Genomic DNA, 23009 nt, shown 5'->3' on the forward strand with positions numbered 1-23009 from the left:
TTGTGAGTAATGTGGATTTTCAGATTTAAATAGTAAAAATTTGATTTTTAAATCAGATTTTATTGTGACTCATTATAATTGTGTGTGATGAATCACACTTTTCTCTACATCCCTTTGCAATGTGATATTATTGTTCTTCCCATCAAGATATGTAGTCCATTTCACCACCTTCTTGAATCTGGACTGGCCTTATGATCTGCCTTGGCCAACAGAATATGACAGAAGTGATCTTGTACATTTTGGATCCTAGGACTTAGGCCTAGGCTTCCATTCTCACACTCCCAGAATGTTAAGACCATGTTATGAAGAAACACAGTCTATCCTATCCAGGATGAGAAGTCATGTGGAGAACTGAGGCTTCCCAGCCAACATCCAGCACCAACTGCCAGATACGTGATGAGGCCATAGTGGATCCTCCAACTGCAGTTAAGCTGTCAGACACCTGTAGCTGCAGAAGTGATCCCAGGGGAACCATGAGAACACCGGATTGCCAACCCACAGAATTGCAGTAATAGTTTTCATTTTTAGCCACTAAGTTTTTTTAGCCATTAAGTTTTGGGGTAGTTTGTTACATAACAAAGGCTAACTGAAACAAATGTTTGTGTATGGGTTTGAGGCTGGTGGGTGTAGTAACTGGGCATTAACTTTTACGGATACTATAATCAAATGATGGGATATCATATATGCCACACCTTAGTAGTCTTAAAATTTGTTATATGTAAATGTAGATGAAGCAATGAAACACAAAGTAAATTTATTGGGTGACCCACTCATTCAACAGATACTTATTTAACAGATGTTTATTGCATACCTTCTATACACCAAGCACCATTCTAGGAATTGGGGCTACAGTGGTCAATACAACAGACTTGCACCTACCTTCATATAGTTTAAAGCCTGAGGAAGAATGGCAATGAAGAAATTCCAAAAAGTTTGATAAGGAAGTACAGGTTGCTGTTGGGTAAATGACGCTAGAGAGTTAAGGAAAGCTTTCCAGAGGAAGTCATATTTAAACTGATATATGAAAGATGAGTAGGTCAGAAAGGGGATATATGAAACTGTGGGGTGGGGTCAGGAGAGTACAAACATGTTCCAGACAGAGGAAACATTATCTGTGGAGGCTCAGAGATGAGAGAAGGCACAGTGCATTAAAGCCACCACAAAGCTTGGGAGTAAGGTGGCAAATAAGAAAGGAGTTTGGAATCGTTGAGTTTGGAGATGAGGGGACAAGGTGTATTCTGGATTTTAGACAAAGCAATCTGACAACTGAATGGCATGGGATTTGAGAGGGGGGTAAGAACTGAGCTATCATAGTTCAGGTGAGAGAGAACTTAAGATAGGGTGAATTTAAGATTTTTAGGTGAATCTCTAGACAGACTTGACACCCAATAGTAGATAGTAAGGGAGGAGTTAAGGATTAGCTCTAGATTTCCGGCTCAGGCAACTGAGTAGGTGAAGTCATTCACGGAAACAGGAAACACTGAAAAAACAGTAGGTACTTGAATTGACGACGTGGGGTTGTCTCGCAGGTAGCTAGATGTATTGGTTTCGAAATCAAGAGAAAAACCTTGTCTGAAAATACAGTTTTGGGAGTTATCAACCGCAGTTGGTAATTCAGGTCCTGGGGTAGCCGAGATTGCACAGGGAGTATGAAAAAAAGCCCTGGAAAGGAAGTCTTCCTTACAATAAATATTTAATACTCGAACTACCTTTTCAGTTTCTTCTTTAGTTCTTTCTACGTTATTTTCCACAATTTGGAGTAAGTGGAGATGTACACTGGCACAGAAATTTTTGACAAGCAGGATCAGAAGGTTTGCCATAGTCTTTACAGCGTATTGAGAAAAGTTTACGAAGCGTGTGGTAGTAAAGTGCTTGCTGTTGAGATGACTTGGGGTTGTCAATTGCTGGAAAAGGAAGGTCAAGAGCGGTGGCTTCCACGAAAAGCAATTCCTAGACGGTGACTAAGGCCGGCTGGCAGGATTTGGGGGACAGATTCGATCCGAACCTGTTGTCACGGAGATGAGGCGGCTATGGAGTGGCCAAGGGAGATTATTTGGAAGAGATACTAACAGTCAAAATACTAAAGAAAGAGCCAGATGCTGAAAAAGCTGATTATGTGGAAAAAGACAGGTACGTTAAAACAAGCCGCGATGCCAGGACAGCCAGATAGGCTCGCGGAAAGCAGGTCGAGTTTGTTTCCGTGTCATTTATACACAAAGGGGAACAGAATCCTCCTCACCGGAAGCAGAACCTCTGCCCTCTGGGGCATTACACATTCCTCCGCGCCGGAAGAGTGCGCCCCTCCTGAGCCCTGACTGCTTTCTCCCCGCCAGTATCTTTCCTGAGGTGAGCTCGCGCGACCTCAGGGGTGTGCCGCTGAAAGTCGTCGGACAGCGCGGAACTTCCGCAGACAAGGAACTACACCGGATTGCCGGCAAAGGGAGGAAGAAGAAGGGCGAAACGACGAGGCATCGCGTTGCTGCGGAGGGATTCTGTTTCTGTGGTGGCGGAGGGATTTGACAGTACATTAACTTCCGGAAAAGTCCTGACCCAGAGAGGAAAAACCCCGAAGGAAACAATAACAAACGAGAAGAGGAAGCGACTGTGGGGTTCCTGTGTTGAGCGGTTCTTGCCCGAGAAGATGAGCTTCGGCCCCTGTCAGGAGACGTGAGAGAGTTCGGTGGGCTTCAGTGAGCCTTTCTCCACCTGTTCCCCCACGGGGACCCCCCCCCCCACCCCCGGTATTGCCATGGCAGGCGTGGGGCCGGGGGGCTACGCGGCGGAGTTCGTGCCCCCACCGGAGTGCCCAGTCTTTGAGCCCAGCTGGGAGGAGTTCACAGACCCGCTCAGCTTTATCGGCCGCATCCGGCCTCTGGCCGAGAAAACCGGCATCTGCAAAATCCGACCGCCCAAGGTACCGGAGTCCGAGGAGAAAGGGAAGGGAGAGTGCTTTAGCTTTACTTTTTCAGTCCTTCTGTCCTTTCATACTTACTGTCTCTCATTTCTCAACAGCTAGAAGCTAAGTTTGTGGATGTTCTTGCCTTGGTTTCTTTTGCAGTCTTAACGTAGGAAGGTCTGAGCCTGCGAGTGGTGTCCCAGGGGCCTTTCCGCCTAGAACTTGGGAACTGGTACTTTTCTTGTTTGACTGTAGGCAGGGGTAACAAAAGACTTCAGGCCTTTCGTTGGTCAGGAAGGTGTTTGAAGTTTATGACATGGCATGTCTTATCCTCATGTACTGTACTCTCTTCTTATGGTGCTATAGTAAAAATTGCCCTTGAATTGGTTATTTCTTTAACCAAGTCCTATTAATGCTTAACTTATTAAATATTCGGAGGCCTCATCTCAAGGCTAAGGTTTCTTAAACGGTAATCTGAGATGTAGTTGTCCCCTAGGATGATATTACCAAACAAGAGCCCTAGACTCTGTTGCCGCACTGAAAAAGTCTTCCCAGGGGAGGAGAAGGAGCAGCATTTATTACAGAATTTTGAGGTTTAAGAGGAATTGGTCAGTAATAGATGTGGAAGAAAACGTTGGATCTTTTGACATAGGAACCAAGGTTCAAAGATTTATCAATTGCAGTTACTGCAAATAACTGTTTGCCTATAGTTTTTTTTATAATTCTCAATCTTTAAAGTAAAGAAAGCAGGTACTCCCCTTTGGGGGGAATTAGTGCCCCAAGAGGTTGAGTGATTTGCTCAAGGTCAAAAGATTTTTTTTCTTTACCCATAAGACCAACGTTTTCCAAATGATGTTCTTGGTCCACCTGCGCCAGGCTCAACCAGATGCTTGTTAAACTGCACATCTCTAGGCCTCATTCCCAGACTAGAATCAGTTTCTGGATGTGGAAGTTCTAGAACGTGTTTTTCTAGCAAGTCCTCTAGCAACTTAATGCACATTTAAATTTGAACTGTTGCCTTCGGTGCTTCTTAAAGGGACACTTTATGTTTTGTCTACTAGTTATAAGAATAAAAGATGAAGTACTTTTATGCGTGTTGCATTTGAAAAGTGTCTGTTCTCACCACAGACTACCACAGTAGTGTGTGCACCATAGAGAATAAAGAGTTTAAGATGGGGGGGGGGGGGGAGGAGGAGGAGGAGGGATTTAGATAATAAACCTACAGATTATTTCACTTAATATTCTTTGAAGCCCTAGGAGGTAAATAACGTCTTGTTTTATAGGTGAGACAGGTCTGAATAAGTTACATAACTTATTAAATATATGATCTTGGGCGTGTGGCAAAATAGCTTTTGAACCTAGATCAGTCTGATTCTGAAACCCAGACATGCTACTAAACCTGTTTATGCTTAATGAATTTGATTAAGGTTTATAGACTATCAATCACAAGCAAAGGATTAAAAGCTATTGCTATGATCAATGATGGGCATTACCATCCTCCAGAAACTTCATTTAACTGTTTACCTATCAAAATTACCTAATACTAGCAAAACTTTAAGCACTGAAATTTTTCTCAAACAACCATATTTTCATCAACTTTGTTGCCATTTATGAATTAGAAATTGTATTCAGGGTTCCTTTAGGTAAAAAAAAAAAAATACATGTTTTTTATTACTAAAAAAAAAAGAAATAATATATCATCTGTTTGTATGTCGTATTATTACTAAAAATAAAATCTTGTTTGCAAGCAGAATTTAATTTCAATATTGGTGGATTTCTTTAGTTTCCAAGGTAAGAAAAAAATACTTGACTACTTCTCATATTTTTAAGTAGATTTACTCTTATTTAGGCCAAATCAAAGTATTTTTTCTAGAACCCTGCTCAAATTGTGCTATCTCATTTCAGTTACACCACAACTCCAATCAGGAATTGTGCTTGTTCTGTGGATTTGCTTACTTTTTTTTTTTTTTTTTTTAATATTTGGGTGCCGAGAAACCAGGCTTTGAACAAAACATTTATGTAACATAACATAGACTGTAAAGTGCTGTGTCACATTACACATGAATAAAAAAAAGATATCCAATTATATAAGTACTTTAAAAATGATTTTTAATCTTTTATTTTACCCTTTTTAGTTTCTTTCAAATTCTGTTTTCTTTTTAATTTGGTAAATTTAGATGTTTATTAGACACTGTTGTGATACATGAGCTCACTGCATTCCACTTGAGTAATTGGGGAAAGCATAATATTGGGTTATAGAGTGGGATTGTTGAAATTTGAGGAGGGTTTATAGATAAAGTAATTTTAAAATTAGAATATGATAGATAAGTGATTGGAGGTAAGTAATATTAAAATTATATCACCTAAAGAATGTTGCTCTTTCTATTTCTACAGTGAAAAAGACTTAAAGTTGACCTGCTGTCATCATGATTTGTGGCTACTCATCCTTTAAATTAAGGGAATAAATAATAGATTCTTTCTTTATGTATCAGTATGTTTAAAAAAAAATCTTTGTCTTTAGGATTGGCAACCTCCATTTGCATGTGAAGTAAAAAGCTTTCGTTTCACTCCCAGAGTCCAGCGCCTGAATGAACTTGAGGTGGGTGTTGTGTCACCATTTCTGCCTCCTGATTCATTGTTTATGTCAGGGCTCCAGTAGAGAACTTTGAGAAGCTTATGTACCAGGGCTCAGAATTAATGTTAATTGAGATTGAATGGAAGGAAGTTTCTGATAAAAACACATCATAAAAAGTAGTTGTTATAGTTTTTCCACTTAAATGGGATTATGGGAAGCTATTTTTTTTTTTTTTTTTTATTACAGGAAACTGTGTTTTTCATAGTGGAAATATCCAGTACTTACCTGCAGAGACCTGGAATTCTCAAGTTCTGTTTCCTTTGGCACTTACTATTCTATGAAAATTTTATGTTAATGTTGGAAGATTCTGTTTCTTGAGGTCTTTGGAAAGTAGGTTTTAAAATTTTATCAAAGGTTTTCAAAGGTTATATTTGGCTTTAACAGAACTTTTCCAGGACTCTTAATCTGATTTATTAAGATTTCCCTTTAAATATTATTTGTCTCTTTTATGTTTTCTAAATTGAAGTCTATTTAAATATTATTGTTTTTCCTGTCTGCTGGATTATCAGAAGCTACTTCGGTGTGGTAGAAAACTGTTTCAGAGTACAAAAGAGAATTCTTGGATGAGGTTTAATATGTCATAGTAAGGTGTTTTTTTCCCTTGATGTTCCTGAAACATTTATTTTCTGAGATTTTAATACTTTTTTTCCCTTTAAGTTTCTTGTAATTAGATACTTGATGAAGGATCTTAATATCAGTGGGGTAGAAAGTTAGTGTACCTGAGGTATATATAGTTTATACAGATGAAATGATAGAATGCTTAGAATAATCCGATTTACTACATTTTCTGCTTAGCTTAGTTAAGCCAACTCTTAGAAAGAAATTTCTTTGGTTGATAAAATATGAGAGCATTTCTCATAATTAGAGTGACTTTTTTGCCTTAGTGAATAAAGTTTATTAGTATTATTTTCTCTCTTTATTATTGTCTTATTTTACAGGGTTGGACTAAGTGATACGAATTTCTTTAGAGAGATGAGTACCTTTGTTAAGTAAAGCTCATTTATTCTCAACCATAACTTAATTCCTATTTCTGGTTTCTGTTTTTTAATAATCTTAGGCAATGACCAGAGTGAGACTGGACTTCTTGGATCAGTTAGCAAAATTTTGGGAGCTCCAAGGATCTACCTTGAAGATTCCAGTGGTGGAGAGAAAAATCCTGGATCTGTACGCTTTGAGCAAGGTGAGGCTTGTACTTGGTTTAGAAATTGGAGCAGAGCCTAGTGAATCTGTGAAATTAGAAATTTCCAATAAACTTTATGGAAAACATTGTTTCCTATGTGGGATTTGACAATGAAATGCAAGCATGAATAAATGTAAATGACCGATTCTGAAGTTACCTTTAAAATTATTTCATAATTTGTTATGAGATTTAACATATTTAATGATTCATACTAGTAGACTCTGATAAACATTATACAAAAGAAATGATGCCAGTCTATTAATAGTATCTTGTGTTGAGGGTATGATGTCTTATGTTGAGCTTGCCATTTTTATTCTACTTCTGAATTGAAAATTTGTTAAAGAGATTCATTTGCTCACCATCCTTGAGTGTGGTACATATCAATTGTATTAATACCTATAAGTAGTGTTAACTGAAGCCAGCATTATCCAGAATGAATAAGAGCTTGAAAACTTAAGAGTGAAGAGTTTAGACTGATTTTTACCTAAACTTATGTTAATTTTGTAACATTATATTTCCTAATGTGAAAAGAACTAACTGACCTGCAAGAGCATTTGAATTACCTTGAAAACCTGTTTTGTTAATATAATAAAATGTATGATTGTTCTGACTTGTGAGTAAAGACAGCTTGATTATCTGAGGAATTTTGCAAAACATCTATTTTTGAGTGGTCTTTCATGTCTTTGATGTACTGTGTTGAAATAAAAAGTTATTCAAGTTACAGAGTTAATTTTGGAGATTTCACTATCAAGGAAAAATGAGACAAACATACTTAAATTATTTTTTGTGGGCATCTGGGTGGCTCAGTCAGTTAAGTGTCTGACTCTTGATTTCAGCTCAGGTCACGATCTCAAGGTTTATGAGATGCAGCCCTGGGTCAGGCTCTGCACTGACAGCAGCATGGAGCCTGCTTGGGATTCTTTCTGTCTGTGCTCTTCCCCTGCTTATGCTCACTCTTTTCTCTCACAATAAATAAACATCAAAAAAAAAAATTATTTTTTGTAACACATTTTTTTAAGGCAACAAATTTATGATTTTTTGAGAGAGGGAGAGAGAGAGTGTCCATGCACACACTTGAGGGAGGGGCGGAGGGAGAGGGAGAAGGGGAGAGTGAGAGAAAGAGAGAATCTTAAGTGGGTTCTACTCTTATTGCAGAGCCTGACACAGGTCTTAATCCCAGGACCTCAGGATCACTACCTGAGCCTAAATCAGGAGTTGGACATTCAACCAACTGAGCCACCTGTAATGCACCCTGAGCACCCTGTAATGCATTTTAAATTTAGTGTCAGGTTAGAATGCTCTAAAAATTCTGGGATGTGTAGTCTTATGCTAAAATATGGTTATAGGCTTCTTTCATCTGATAAAGTTTAGTACTGATATCAATAATTGAACACCATCCTGAGAATTATCTAGTATAGTTGTATGAAAATTGATGATACCAAAGAGCAAAGTATATGTGAATATGAGGGATGAGTTTGTGTCTTGTAGGGAACCATTAGGATAAAAATTTAGTTTTAAGGGTGTGCCTGGGTGGCTCAGTCAGTTAAGCATCTGACTTCGGCTCGGGTCATGATCTCATGGTTTGTGAGTTCAAGCCCCGTGTCAGGCTCTGTGCTGACTGCTCGGAGCCTGGAGCTTGCTTCGGATTCTGTGTCTTCCTTTCTCTCTACCTCTCCTGCTCCTGCTCTGTCTCTCTCACTCTCTCTCGAAAATAAATAAACAAAAGTCTTTATTAAAAAATTTTAAGAATTTTTTTTCTTTTTTACATTTTTATTCAGTGAAAGCTTAATTATTAAGTTTTGCTATGTGATGCTATTTAAAGTTCTGAATATGTTTGGTTCAATTTAGATAGTTTAAAGAAATTTTCAAAAATTAATCATTAATAACAATAGGGTTGTGGTAATTTTTGGCTAAAACTCCATGTACCTTGGTTTTATGGAATTTGCTAGAATAAGTATTTTATATAAGCAGATAATCTATCAAATTGAAGTTGTTCCTGTTTCAGTAATTTTCCAATTAAAAGATAAATACCTAAAATAAATAAACATTAAAAAAAAAAAGAGTAGATAAAAAACACTTGGAGGATACTTGGGTGTCTCAGTTGGTTTAGTGTCTGACTCTTGATTTCAGCTCACGTCATGATCTCATGGTTCATGGGTTTGAGCTCCGCATTGGGCTCCCATGCTGACAGCAGGGAGCCTCCTTGGGATTCTCTCTGTCTCTCTCTGTCTCTCTTTCTCTCTTTCTCCTGTCTCCTTCCTTTCCTTCCCCCCCCCCCCCCCCCGCTTGCGCATGCAAGTGTGCTCTTTCTCAAATAAGAAAAAAAAATTAACATTATTCTGATGGTAAATTAGATTGCATTCTTGGTTTTACTGAATTGTAGCATTTCAAAAGTAAAAAGGGGCTTTAGAGGTAACCTAGCCTGAACACCTAGTTGTTCACAGTTCTGTATTGTATTTGTCATCTTGCCAGTTTAACTCCATCTTGAGAAACCCAGTTTCTTTTTGTGCAAAGAGAAAAACTACTAGTAAAATATACCTCATTTAAATACTTAAGAGAATATGTTGAAAATATATTGTGATGAAAGGTTAAGTTTGATTGTCCTGGTGTTTATTGTAGTCTCGTCTTTTAAGTACCCATGGACATCTTTTTCCCCTAATCTTTGGGAGTGCTTATAAACCTAAGATGTAAAACTAAGAGGTAGATCTAAGTTTTGATTCGTAGTTGTTTTGTTTGCACGGTATAATACTTTGTTTCCGGTATAATACTTTGTTTCCTAAATGTCACCTAAATGGTGAGCTTGCTGCTTCTCACCACATGAACTTTTTTTCTTTATGTTGGGGGATAACTTAGAGTGCGATGCACAAATCTTAAATGGACAGTTGGATCAATCTTTTTTTTTTTTTTTTTGGATCAATCTTTATATATGTATACACTAATGTAACCACCACCCAGATCAGGGTATAGAACATTTACAGGCTCTAGCAGGCTCCTTTGTCTCCCTTGTGGTCAGTACTTCTCCCCAGAGGTAATCACTATTCTGACTTCTGTCATTGGGTGAATATTTTATTACCATGACATTTTACTTTGTAGCAAGGAGCTCAGGGTGAAAACTACAGAAAATATGTGAGAGTTTATATATATGAGAGTTCTGATACGTTTAGGTTGTTAGGTATGCCCTTTACTTAAAAAGAGAAAAGATTATAATTGGCTGACAGCTGGTGAGCGTCTCTGGAATTTGTGTTATTACAGACATGATTTTGAAACACTTTAATTCCCACTACTTTATAATGGGAAGCAAATTTTCAGTCTCAGTCATTAAATTGTCAATTTGATGGTTTCCTGTGTTGATTAAATCATTTGTCTTCCTGGGTATTATTTTTTATTATAAAAAGTATTGCTTAGAATGTCTATAATTTAAAGGAGTTTGACATTAACAATTACTGTTTATAATCAGTGCAGCAAGGAACATTCATTCTAGCCCTTAAAATTTTTTTGTCAATGTAATACTTTTTAAAATATAAGGCTTGGGGCGCCTGGGTGGCTCAGTCGGTTAAGCGGCCGACTTCAGCTCAGGTCATGATCTCGCGGTCCGTGAGTTCGAGCCCCGTGTCGGGCTCTGTGCTGACAGCTCAGAACCTGGAGCCTGTTTCAGATTCTGTGTCTCCCTCTCTCTGACCCTCCCCCGTTCATGCTCTGTCTCTCTCTGTCTCAAAAATAAATAAACGTTAAAAAAAAAAAAATTTAAAAAAAAAAAAAATAAAATATAAGGCTTAAAATGAAAACCAACATTCTTCCTTCTCCACCTCTCCACTCCCATTCCCACTCCTCAGAGCTAATCATGTTCAATTCTTTTAGCCATTTATTTTTATATTTATTTTTTTAACATTTATTCATTTTTGAGAGACAGAGAGACAGTGTGAGTGGGGAGGGGCAGAGAAAGAGGGAGACACAGAATCCAAAGCAGGATCCAGGCTTTGAGCTGTCAGCACAGAGCCCGATGTGGGGCTTGAACTCACAGACCATGAGATTATGACCTGAGCTGAAGTCGAACGCTTAACTGACTGAGCCACCCCTAGCAATTTCTGATTTTGATTTTTGTATTTCAAGTAATATACTCATGCTAGTTCATTTTTCAGTTTTAAATATTATACACTGTATTTCTACCATTAAAGATGGAGAAAGGGTGTAGGAAACCTAAATCCTTACATAATTCCCCTCTTCCATTCTAGTGTAGTTAGATCAATTTTTTATTAATCAAACATTTTTACTCTAACTGTAAATACAAATATTATTTGTACCTGAGCCTTATAGTGTGCCATGATTGCTTCCTTATACCAATTTTTATTTTCCTTGGGGTTAATAATCCTCCTTGTTTTCATTTTGTAATATTTCTTTGTAACCATCAAAAATTTGTTTTCAGATTTTCCAGCAACAGTTTAAATCTCTCTATATGCTTCACCTGTCAGGTAATCTATCAGTTTCACTTTGATCTTGGAGCCGCTCCTCTGGAGTTCTGTTTTCTGCTTCAATCCAGACTGCTTGTTTTTTAAGGTTAGCTGTCAGCTTAGAACTTCCTTTCACTGTTATCATTCTGGGGATTCCCTTTGCCTCTCTCCTTGTTTCAAATCTTCCTATTACTTGGTTCACTCCTATTTTGATGAAGCATTTCTTCTGTTAGTTTCATGAACAAGAAGGTAAATGGAATGTAAATTTTTTGCCTGTCTAAAAATGGTCTACTCTTACGCTTTAGTAGTAGTTTGGTGGGGTTTAAAAGTCTAGGTTGTAAATTGTTTTCCTTTAGCGTTTTGAAACTTTACTCCATGATCTTTCAGCTTCCAGTGTTGCTTTTGAGAAGAATGATGCTGTATTAGTTCTTGTTCCTTCCTATGTGGCTTTCTTTTTCTTGAAGACATAGAACATAATCTTTATTCCCAGTGCCTTGAGATTTCATAGTGGTATATGCATTAGTATGTGTTTATCTTCATTATATACATACGTGTTTGTTTCCTTTAAAGTTTTGCTTTTAATCACCTTTTTAAACACTTAACAGATGGACATCCATTCCTTGATTTTTGGTCTTTGTTCATCTATCATTCTTAACAGTGAGAGTCCAGAATCTTTCACACTAATTGTAAAGTCCCGCTAAGCATTCAATAATGAACAAAGCTGTTTACATTTACTTTTTATTTTTGTCTAAGTCTTTATTAAGTTTATCGTAAGTAGGATCATCATAAGGGAATTTATGAATCATTCCAGTCAATGATTCTAAGACTTTCATCCTTTTGCTGTCTTTCTCAGTGGCATAACTGTGGAGGAGACATTGCCAAGCAAAAGCAACACTTTGGTAGCACTCCGTCTCAGAGCTGATTTTTAACTCCATGTAATGTGCCATATTGTCTTCCTTCATTTATACCTACACTATTGCCTTCTTCATAGCCTTTCTAAAACCCTCCTCCAGGAAACCTCTTCTGAAGAGAGAATGTCCACTTCCTCATTTAATACCTGTTTTTTTAATTTTAGTTTTTTTAAGTTTATTCTGAGGGAGAGAAAGTGTGCGCCAGTGTTGGGGGGGGTGGGGGGGGGGAGTCGTAAGCAGGCCCTGCACTGTCAGTGTGGAGCTCCCTCCCCTCAGGGCTTGAACCCACAGACAGTGAGATCATGACCTGAGCCGAAATCAAGAGTCCGACACTCAACTAACTGAGCCACCCAGGTGCCCCTCCTCATTTAATATTTTTTATTGCACTTGATAACTTTTCTAATCTGAACTCGTGTCTTTGAGTTTTTGTAACTTTTCTTGTGTTTTTTGTATTTGATAATTCCACTTTTCTCTCTTTTTGAACTTTTATTAGTTGGATGTGAGACTAATAACCTGATGCTAGATTATTAGACTATTAGACTGATCCTATAGTTGGCTTACATATTTCTCTTAGGGTAGAGTCCCTTCTTTTCAAACTCTCTGAAAGTAAATCTCTAGTTTTCTGCTAGGGTTAGAGAGCAATAGTTGCCTGGCTGTGCTGACTGGGAGAGGTCTAATTGCTTTTATACAGGTTTTCAGCCAGTCCTGTTCTCTGTTTTATTGCCATCTCTGATTTTAAAGGTACTGCTGCTTCCATTTCTTAAGCCTTTCCAGGTTCTGTATTGGAAAGCTTCTCCTTGACTTTCTTCTGTTGAAGGTACTTGGTTGGTTTTTGGTTCTGCCTGCTAGGTTTTCACTTCTACATCTGCTTTTTTCTTGGTCCTTTGCCTTTTTGTTCCTTTACTGTCTTTTTAATGGATGCTTGAGAGAGAGCTTTTAAGTAGAACACTACTACTTCATGTCTGTTAAAATTCTCTTGCTAACCAGACTTAGTTTTACACTGGACTGAAATTTTGGCCTTGATTAACATGACTCTTTGGTTAAATTTTGATTAAGGGCTTGTCTCCACTTTGTTCAGTTTAAGTGCATGGCATCTTTTGTAGGGCATGGCTCATAAGTGATATTTTTCTAGTGATAGTGGTGTGATATATTTCATGGCAAAATGTTTGGAGTAAATGGTTTATATTTTGAAATCATACATGATAATTCTTGAATCTGTCAGCTGAAGAAAACCAAGTGTAAAGTTTTGTGTGTTTTGATAGTATCGGGCCTTGTTAGATTGTTAGAGTGTTGTATGCATGATGCCAAAGTCATAGTTTTGATTTCTTTGTGAGATAGTTTTATCTTATTTCTTGGCTGTACTCTGTGCTGTTATTTTCACAGCTGCATGCCGGTAATCATCTTAAAACTGGGTGGGAAAGCATGACTGGATCCATGAAGATATATCATTACTAATGGAAATTGAGCTTGAAGTGCTTTGAATATAGAGTATTGTGTAATGTAATGGTGATAATTGTATAATAAAGATTACTAAGAGAGCTTCTATTTCCTTTCTAACTTCTCCCCACTTGCTTCAGCCACAGTGGCTTCCTTATTGCTCCTCAAACACTTGAGGCATGATTCTAACATGGGGCCCTTCCTCTTACTGTTCCCTGTGTATCTGTTTGGGTAACTGCCTCATCTTGAAGGAGTCTTTCCTCACATTTCACCTTTGTAATGAAGTTTTTTGTGACTGTTTAATACTTCAGTTAACCTTCACTCTGCTACGTGTGAGGCCTTTTAACTGGTTTTTAAAATTTCTTCCACAGGATTTATTACTTTCAAATTTACATATTATGTGTATTGCCTGTTTTTCACCCTAAAATGTAAGCACCACGAAGGTAAAGATCTTTGTTTTATTCACAGATGTGTCTCAAGCACCTAGAACAGTAGCTGACAGTATAGAAGCACTGGAAAATATGAATGAAAGGCATTCTGCTTCATCTGCTTACTTCCAGACAGCCCTCTAAAACACCTTCATTGTGTCTTCCTCTACACTACAAAATTGGAAAAATAAACTTTCTTCTCTTTATAATTTTTCCCTGGTTAGCCTCAGAGGGGGCTTCTCTGAGGGTGTGATAAAAACAGCTAAGGAATTAGAGATGTGTTCAGCTCTTGTGCATGTGAACTTATGTGTTTTCTACCAAGCTTTCACATACTTCTGTAGAGGGAAATTTTGCTTTGGTATAAGTTCATCTTCGTCTATCATAGCGTTGTAGAGCACAAGCACTGAAAACATTTGCTTATTTATAGCACGCATACTTCCTGCCCACACACGTAGATATTATAATACTGCTCACATTGATACAGTGCTTATTTTGTCCTGGTTTTTCATGTTTTATTTAGTTTGTCTTCACAACTGCCTCATAATAAAGTGTGGGTGCTGTTAAATTATTAATATTTTAATAATAGTGAATACTCCAAGACACATTGTATAAGTTGCCCAAGGTCATACAATTATTAAGTAGTAGAGCTGGGATTTGAACTTTGGAAATCTGGCTCCAGAGTCCATGTTCTTAGCCTTTTACAAAAAGTTGTGGTAAAATCTGTGTAACATAAAAGTTACCATTTTTTAAGGGTACAGTGGCATTAAGTACATTCACAATATACAACCATCACTGTTCTTCGTTTCCAGAACTTCCACTCTTCCTTCAGACCTCTTTTCTACTTCCCCTCTCTATAGATTTGCTTATTCTAGGTGTTTCATATAAGTGGAATCATAAAATATTCATTTTTTTGTGTTTGGCTTATTTTACTTAACATAATGTTTTCAGGGTTCATCATGTCACGTGTATTAATTTTATTCCTTTTTAAGGCTGAATAATATTCCATTGTATGTATATCACATTTGGTTTATTCATCTCCTGATGGACCTTTGGATTGTTTCTACCTTTTGACTATTGTGAATAATGTTGCTGTGAACATTGGTTTGCAGGTATCTGTTTAAATCCCTGTTTTCAGTTCTTTTGGGTGCAATTGTTGGATCATATGGTAATTCTATGTTTAACTTGTTTCTTAACTTTTTTTTTTTTTTTTTTTTTTTTTTTAAAGTAAGCTCTGTGCTCAATGTGGGGCTCAAACTCATGGCCCTGAGATCAAGAGTCTCCTGCTCCACCGACTGAGCCAGCCAGGCACCCCTCTCTTAACTTTTTTTTTTGATACAGAGAAATACAGTAGTATGTACTCAAAGAGGAAAATTTTTTTTTTTTTTGAGTTAAATGATTATGTCACAGTCCTTTTTATTCTGTTGTTAGTCAACTGAAGACTGTCTGAGACATACAGTATCAACTTCTGGAAGACAGGGAACCTTGATACATGTGTATTCTATATAGTGTCTTTTTGAAAAAATGTTTATTCATTTTTAAGAGAGAGAGTGTGAAGAGGGGAGGGGCACAGAGAGAGGTTGGACAACGGTCTGAAGTGGGCTCTGTGCTGACAGCAGCGAGCCTGATGTGGGGCTCCAACTCACGAGCCACAAGATCATGACCTGAGCTGAAGTTGGATGCTCAACTGACTGAGCCACCCCAGTGTCCCTATTTGGTGCCTCATTTGATGGGAGCATTCAGCCACATTGGCCAGTTTATCTCATCTTTTCCTACATTAATACATTCTATGGTATGTTCTCTAGTAAGTCTGCTACTGTAATCTGATTTTTCTCCATCATTCCTTCATAAACTTCCATGTAAAACTTCTCCTTTTGAAAAAGTATAGCCTTTTCCAAAATATCCTCTGAATCCATTGTTTGCTTGACATTTTTCTTTTGTTTCCTCTTTCTTTCTTTCCTCTCTTTTGGGGTAGGAGGGACAGAGGGAGAGGGAGAATCCCAAACAGGCTCCATGTCCCACGTGGGGCTTGATCTCATGACCTTGAGATCATGACCTGAGCCAAAATCAAGAGTTGGATGCTCAACTGACTAAGCCATTCAGGTGCCCCTGTTTGCTTGACGTTTTTGTTAAATTCTGTAAGGTATTTAGTACATTTTCTAATTCACGATTTATGTTCATTTTGTGTCCTATATAACTTAATTTATAGCTTAATTTATCCTTTTTTTCCCTTAACATTTACTTATTATTTTTTTTTTAATTTTTTTTTCAACGTTTTTTTTTTATTTATTTTTGGGACAGAGAGAGACAGAGCATGAACGGGGGAGGGGCAGAGAGAGAGGGAGACACAGAATCGGAAACGGGCTCCAGGCTCCGAGCCATCAGCCCAGAGCCTGACGCGGGGCTCGAACTCACGGACCGCGAGATTGTGACCTGGCTGAAGTCGGACGCTTAACCGACTGCGCCACCCAGGCGCCCCTAACATTTACTTATTTTTGAGAGACACAGAGTATAAGCAGGGGAGAGGCAGAGAGAGAGGGAGACACAGAATCTGAAGCAGGCTCCAGGCTCCAAGCTGTCAACACAGAGCCCGACGCGGGGCTCAAACTCACAGACCGCGAGATCATGACCTGAGCCAAAGTCAGATGCTCAACCGACTGAGCCACCCAGGCGCCCTTAACTTAATTTATTCTTTTTTTTTTTTTTTTAATATTTATTTACTTTTGAGAGAGACAGAGAGCATAAGAGGCAGAGGGGAAGAGAGAGAAGGAGACACAGAATCCGAAGCAGACTGTCAGCACAGAGCCCGATGTGGGGCTTGAACTCACGGAGTGCAAGATCATGACCTGACCCAAAGTCAGTGGCCTAACTGACTGAACCACCCAGGCGCCCCTTAATTTATTCTTTAAAAAAATTTTGTTTTTAATGTTTATTTTTTAGAGAGGAGAGAGAGGGAGAGACAGAGCGCAAGCAGGGGAGGGGCAAAGAGAGAGAGAGAGAGAGAGACACAGAACCGAATCAGGCTCCAAGCTCTGAACGTCAGCATAGAGCCTGAGGTGGGGCTCGAACCCATGAACCGTGAGATCATGACGTGAGCCGAAGTCAGACACTTAACCAACTGAGCCACCCAGGCGCCCTTTAACTTAACATTTATTCTTACGTTCATTTTTGGTCTGTTTTTAATTCATATTTTATATTTTGAGTTCCTTGTGGATATTGAGTACATAAACCTGTTTAGTTTTCTCAAGGTATGTAATGTACAAAGTGTAAATCATGAAATGTTTTTGAGTGCCTAGTTCATGGAAAATAGACACAACATTAAAACTTCAAAAAATCATTGTCTTTATTTCATACTTTAAGTGTTGACAAGTTACAATTTTATGGGTATTGTGGAAAGGAAATTAGAAATGTAAGCTCAGAATAATTTTTGTATTTAGCAGACAGATATAGAGTCAGAATACATGAATCTGTGTTTTTTTCTTAAATAATGTTTACTTTGTTTTCAGATTGTTGCCAGCAAAGGAGGTTTTGAAATGGTCACCAAGGAGAAGAAATGGTCTAAAGTGGGTAGTCGCTTGGGATATCTGCCAGGAAAAGGAACTGGGTCTCTTTTGAAGTCACACTATGAAAGAATTCTCTACCCATATGAGCTTTTCCAATCTGGTGTCAGCCTTATGGTGAGATGCATCATTTTTTTTTTTTTTTTAGGAGTGGATAAGTCCAGTGGGCCAAATTTGAATGTTAGACTGTGTTCACCATAACAAGTTAGCAGTTTACTAAGTATAGGAAGTTAAATTTCTCCTGGTACCAAAATTTGGGATAGCAAGGTGTAGTTTAAAAATTGCGGCTGTTTTTGGTGGTTTACAAGATAAAGGCTAATGGGAATGAAGGCTATTTTCTTATTTATTTAAAATAAATCCTCATGACTTAAGCTTTTTGAAAAATTCCTCTTGGTTTCGTGTATTTTTTTTAACAGCTTTATCGAGGTATAATTTGCATACCATAGAATTCAGTCATTGTAGATACTGAATAAATTTAATAAATTACATATTTATGCAGTAATCACCACAATTCAGTTTTAGAATATTTCCATCAGCCCAGAAAGTTCTTTTGTGTTTAATTGTAGTTGGTTCCTATTCCTACCCTCAAACCCAGATAACAGCTGATCTGCTTTCTGGCTCTGTAGTTTTTTGCCTTTGTAGAAATTTCATAAAGATGGAATCATACAATATAATTTTGTGTCTGGCTTCTTTCACTTAGCCTAATGTTGAAGGTTCATCTATGTTTTAGCCTGTATTAGTACTTCATTCTTTTTTATGGCTGACAATATTCCATTGTATGGATATACCATATTTGTTTATCCATCTACCAGTTGGTGGGCAGTTAGATTGTTTCCAGTTTATGGCTATTATGAATAAATGCTATGAATATTCATGTATAAGTCTTTGTGTGGACATATGTTTTCATTTCTCTTGGGTAGATACCTAGGAGTGGAATTGCTGGGTTATATGGTAAGTTTATGTTTAACTTTTTAAGAAACTGCCAAACTGTTTTTCAAAGTGGCTGAACCATTTTACATTCCCACCAGTAATGTAGAGGCCTCCAGTTTCTTCGTCTTTGCCAACACTTGATATTGTCAGTTTTTTTGCTTATAGCCATTCTAGTGGGTGTGTAGTGGTATCTCATTGTGGTTTTAATTTTCATTTCCTTAATGATCAATGGTGTGCATCTTTTCATGTGCATATTAGCATTTGCATATCTTCCTTGATGAAGTGTCTGTTCCGACCTTTTTTTTATTGGGTTGTTTGTCATCTTACACTTCTTTTAAGAGTTTGCTGTATAATCTGGATACAAGTCATTTATCAGATATATGATTTTACAAATATATTCTGCTAGTCTGTGGTTTGCCTTTTCATTTTTATAATGGTGTCTTTTTGAAGAGTAGTTTATTGATTTCCCTCCTCCCTGCTTCTATGGATTGTGCTTTTATTGTCCTAAGAAATCTTTTCCTAACCCAAGGCCCCAAAGCTACTTTTTGTTTTCATCTAGAAGTTTTATAGTTTTAACTTTTATATTTAGGTATGAGATCCATTTTCAGGGTGTGTGTGTGTGTGTGTGTGTGTGTGTAGTATGAGGTAAAAGTGTAAGTTCGTTTGTGGGGGGTTGTTAGGAATATCCAGTTGTACCAGTATCATTTGTTTAAATTTTCCCATTTATCTTGACACCTTTGTTGAAAATCAGTTGACTATAAATGTAGGTTTATTTCTGGTCTCCGTTTTGTTCTTTGATCCATATATTTACCCTGATACTAATACTGTGCTGTCTTGAGTACTATAGCTTTATAGTAAGTTTTGATATCCAGTAGTATAAGTCTTCCAACTTGGTTCTACTTTTTTCAGAATTTCCAAACAATTTTCATTTCCACATAAATTTTAGGACTGACTTCTCAATTTCTACAACAAAAGCCCGCTAGGATTTTGATAGGGATTGTCTTGAATCTGTAGATCGATTGGTGGGTAGAACTATCACCTGCTTTCATGTAATTTTGGGGATTTATTGGAAATTTATTATTTTTCTCCTGATTCTCAAATCTGACTTCTTATCAATGAATCTGCTCTCTTTGTGTGCTCTGATTCTTTAGGGTGTACAAATGCCTAATTTAGATCTAAAGGAAAAAGTAGAGCCTGAGGTTCTTGGCACTGATGTCCAAACTTCCCCAGAGCCAGGCACAAGAGTGAACATTCTGCCGAAAAGAACAAGACGTGTCAAGTCTCAGGTATCAGCTTCCATGGATCATTTTTAACATGCGTTTTAAGTGCATTGACTGCAGAACAGTTACGTGGTTATTGGAGGCAGTCACATACTGTTGTTCTTTAGAACTTGAAGAGGCCTATTTTTCATTTACTTTTACAATAAACAGGGAAGAAATTATAAAATTCAGTTTGATTTGATTTAGCAAGCTTTTTGTTAATTTTGAACAGTTTCTGAGAGGGATGACAAATCAGAGGGTGACTGGGTATTGTAGGGCCAGCGTTATAGACATGCTGATGATCTGTAGTATATTATATTTTCATGGTTAGTAGAAGTGAGAGGAGTAGGAGAGGGTGGTTTTATTTTTCACTCATTCCTTTAAAAGCTAGAGTATGAGCTTGTGTCTGAACCATTCCATTGTTAACTTCTAGAGTGTTCCTGTAGCCTAAAGTAATTTTTTCAGAAAAAAATGCCTTAATTTCCTTTTTGTGTTTCCTTGTCCTCCTTTTCCCATTCCCATTTGTGGCCCTCAAAGTTACATTTTTTAAAGTTGTTGGTAAAGACAGGTCTGTAGGTTGACAGCGAGATGCCCTTATAACTCTTAGATATGTTTCATTTAACCTGTGGTTGGATCAGAAGAGCAGCTTAACTTGATCCTAATCATTGATTTTAATATATCTAAAGAAACATTGTGTTGTAAGAATGGAAATGGTTCCCACTGAAAGTAGGAATGGAGGGGGGTGGGTGGCTGGGTGGGCTGGGTTGCTCAGTAGGCTAAGCATCTGACTCTTGAATTTCCACTCATGTCATGATCTCACAGTTTGTGGAATCAAGCAGCAGATTCTCTTTCTCCTCTCTCTGCTCCTACCCTGCTCATGCACTCTCTCTCTCAGTCAATAAATCAACACTAAAAAAACAAAAGAAAGTGGGAATCAGAGAAGGGACTTGGTCTATTCATTATTAATAAGACTTATTGGATCTAGGGTTGTGAGGAGTTCTGTTAGTAGAAAGGAAGGTAGTGATATTTCATCTTGCTTTTCTAGAGCTCAGGGGATATCTGTCTTTCATGCCATGGCAGCTTTCTTTGCTCTGAATTCATGTTCTTTATTTTATATTATTTTATTTATTAAAATTTTTTTTAATGTTTATTATTGAGAGACAGAGAAAGACAGAGGATGAACATGGGAGAGGCAGAGAGATGAGGAGACAGAGAATCGGAAGCAGGCTCCAGGCTCTGAGCTGTCAGCACAGAGCCCGACGTGGGGCTCGAGCTCACAAACTGCGAGATCATGACCTGAGCTGAAGTCAGACACTTAACTGACTGAGCCACCCAGGCGCCTCTCTTTTTTTTTTTTTTTTTATGTTTATTTATTTTTGAGAGAGAGAAAGAGAGAGAACAAGTTGGGGAGGGATAGACAGAGAGGGAGACCCAGAATCTGAAGCAGGCTCTAGGCTCCGAGCTGTCAGCACAGAGCACAGTTCATAATTTAGTTATATTATAATTACATAGTATTTATAACTTACATTTATCATAGTAGGAATTCTTTCTTTAAAAATTTTTATTTAATGTTTATTTATTTTGAGACAGAGAACAAGTAGGGGAGGAGCAGAGAGAGGGGGAGAGAGAATCTCAAGCAGGCTTCGCACTGTCAGGGCAGAGCCTGACACAGGACTCAGATCGTATGATCATGAACTGAGCTGAAATCAAGAGTTGGATGCTTAACTGACTGAGTCACCCAGGCGCACATATCAGTAGAAATTCCTAATTATAAACCATTATAAATTGGTAAACTCTGGTTTAGATTTTTATTTCTGTGGTTGATCTCAGAAGTTCTGATCATCTTTGGGTATATAGTGATGATTCTATTTTAAGACCTGAAACAGTTGAAGACTAGTCTCTGACATGATGATTCACTTTTGAAGAGTTGCCCCAAGTGGCCCTGCGCATCTAATCATTGGCCAGCTTGTGATGAAATTTTTTGATGTTCCTTCTGAAACCAGAAAAAGTCCTGCTGCTGATTGCCTGTACATATTATAAGAAAAGGACAGCATAGAATGTTTTACCTATTGTAATAATTGTCACTGTAGTCAGATTGATTGATATCAGGTAGAAAGTAGAACTATTTTAGAATTTTTTTTCCCAAAGATCTATTCATTCATTCCCTCATTCATTTTATTCATTCATTCATTCGTGTGTGTGTGTGTGTGTGTGTGTGTGTGTGTGTGTGTGTGTATGTGTATGTATTTATTTAATCTCTACACCCACTGTGGGGCTTGAACTCAACAACCTTGAGATCAAGAATCACATTCTCTTCTGACTGAGCCAGCAAGAATTTCTTGGGGCGCCTTTGTGGCTAAGTTGGTTAAGTGTCCGACTTTGGCTCAGGTCATGATCTCATAGCTTGTGAGTTCGAGCTCTGTGTCAGGCTCTGTGCTGACAGCTCAGAGCCTGGAGCCTGCTTCAGATTCTGTGTCTCCCTTTCTGCCGCACCGCACTCACACTCTGTCTCTCTCTTAAAAATAAACAAACATTAAAAAAAATTTTTCTATAACTCTTGGGCGCCTGGGTGGCTTAGTCAGTTAAGCATCTAACTCTTGATTTTGGCTCAGGATCTCACACTTGGTGAGATATGAGCTGAGAGTGCAGAGCCTGCATGGGTTTCTCTTTCTGTCCCTCCCTGTCTTGGGTATGTGTGCTCCCTCTCTCTCTCTTTTTTTTTTTTTTCTTAAAATAAATAAACATTAAAAAAAGAAAAGAATTTCTTCAACTCTCAATTTATCCCTAATTACTGTATTGCCAAGTCTGCCTCATTCCTAGTCTTCAGTTTCAGAAAGAAAATAAAGGCTTTCTGGTAGAACTCCTTCAACTTCTTGCCCCATACACAGAATTGTTAGTATTCATTCTTAATTTCTGCCAATCTCAGTGGGCAAAGGGTACCTTTGTCTCTAAGGATAATCCTTCCACATCCATCCTTTCTGGCTTCTTTAGTGATTTCAATATTACCAGTTGTGAAATCTTTCTCTCCTACCTTCTCTGTCTGCTTGGATCTTCTTTTACCCCCAGTGTAAACATGTTTATGTATCATCTTAAAACAAAAACTCTCTTCCTAGATAGTGCCTTACTCCTTGCCTCTCTAAATGAACTTCATTTTTTTTATATTTAAAAAAATTTTTTTTTAGTATTTATTTCTGAGAGAGAGAGACAGAGCGCATGTAGGGGAGGGGCAGAGAGAGAGGGAGAGAATCTGAAGCAGGCTCCAGGCTCTGAGATGTCAGCACAGAGCCCGACATGGGGCTTAAATTCACAAACCGCAAGATTATGACCT

General features: G+C 37.9%; 1 protein-coding gene across 2 annotated transcripts in view; it reads left to right on the forward strand.

Moving 5' to 3' along the window:
* Positions 1 to 2285: 2285 nt before the first annotated feature.
* KDM5A (lysine demethylase 5A) overlaps positions 2286 to 23009 on the forward strand; it is a 94994-nt gene continuing 74270 nt past the window's right edge. For both annotated transcript variants that reach the window (XM_060658760.3, XM_060658761.3), the window contains exons 1-5: positions 2286 to 2914; positions 5418 to 5495; positions 6589 to 6711; positions 17439 to 17609; positions 19574 to 19708. In XM_060658760.3, the coding sequence (XP_060514743.1) occupies positions 2750 to 2914; positions 5418 to 5495; positions 6589 to 6711; positions 17439 to 17609; positions 19574 to 19708 (672 nt within the window). In that variant the 5' untranslated portion in view covers positions 2286 to 2749. The remainder of the gene's footprint in view (positions 2915 to 5417; positions 5496 to 6588; positions 6712 to 17438; positions 17610 to 19573; positions 19709 to 23009) is intronic.

The sequence above is a fragment of the Panthera onca genome, chromosome B4 (genome assembly GCF_046562875.1).
Source record: "Panthera onca isolate mPanOnc1 chromosome B4, mPanOnc1 haplotype 2, whole genome shotgun sequence".
NCBI classification, from domain to species: Eukaryota; Metazoa; Chordata; class Mammalia; order Carnivora; family Felidae; genus Panthera; species Panthera onca.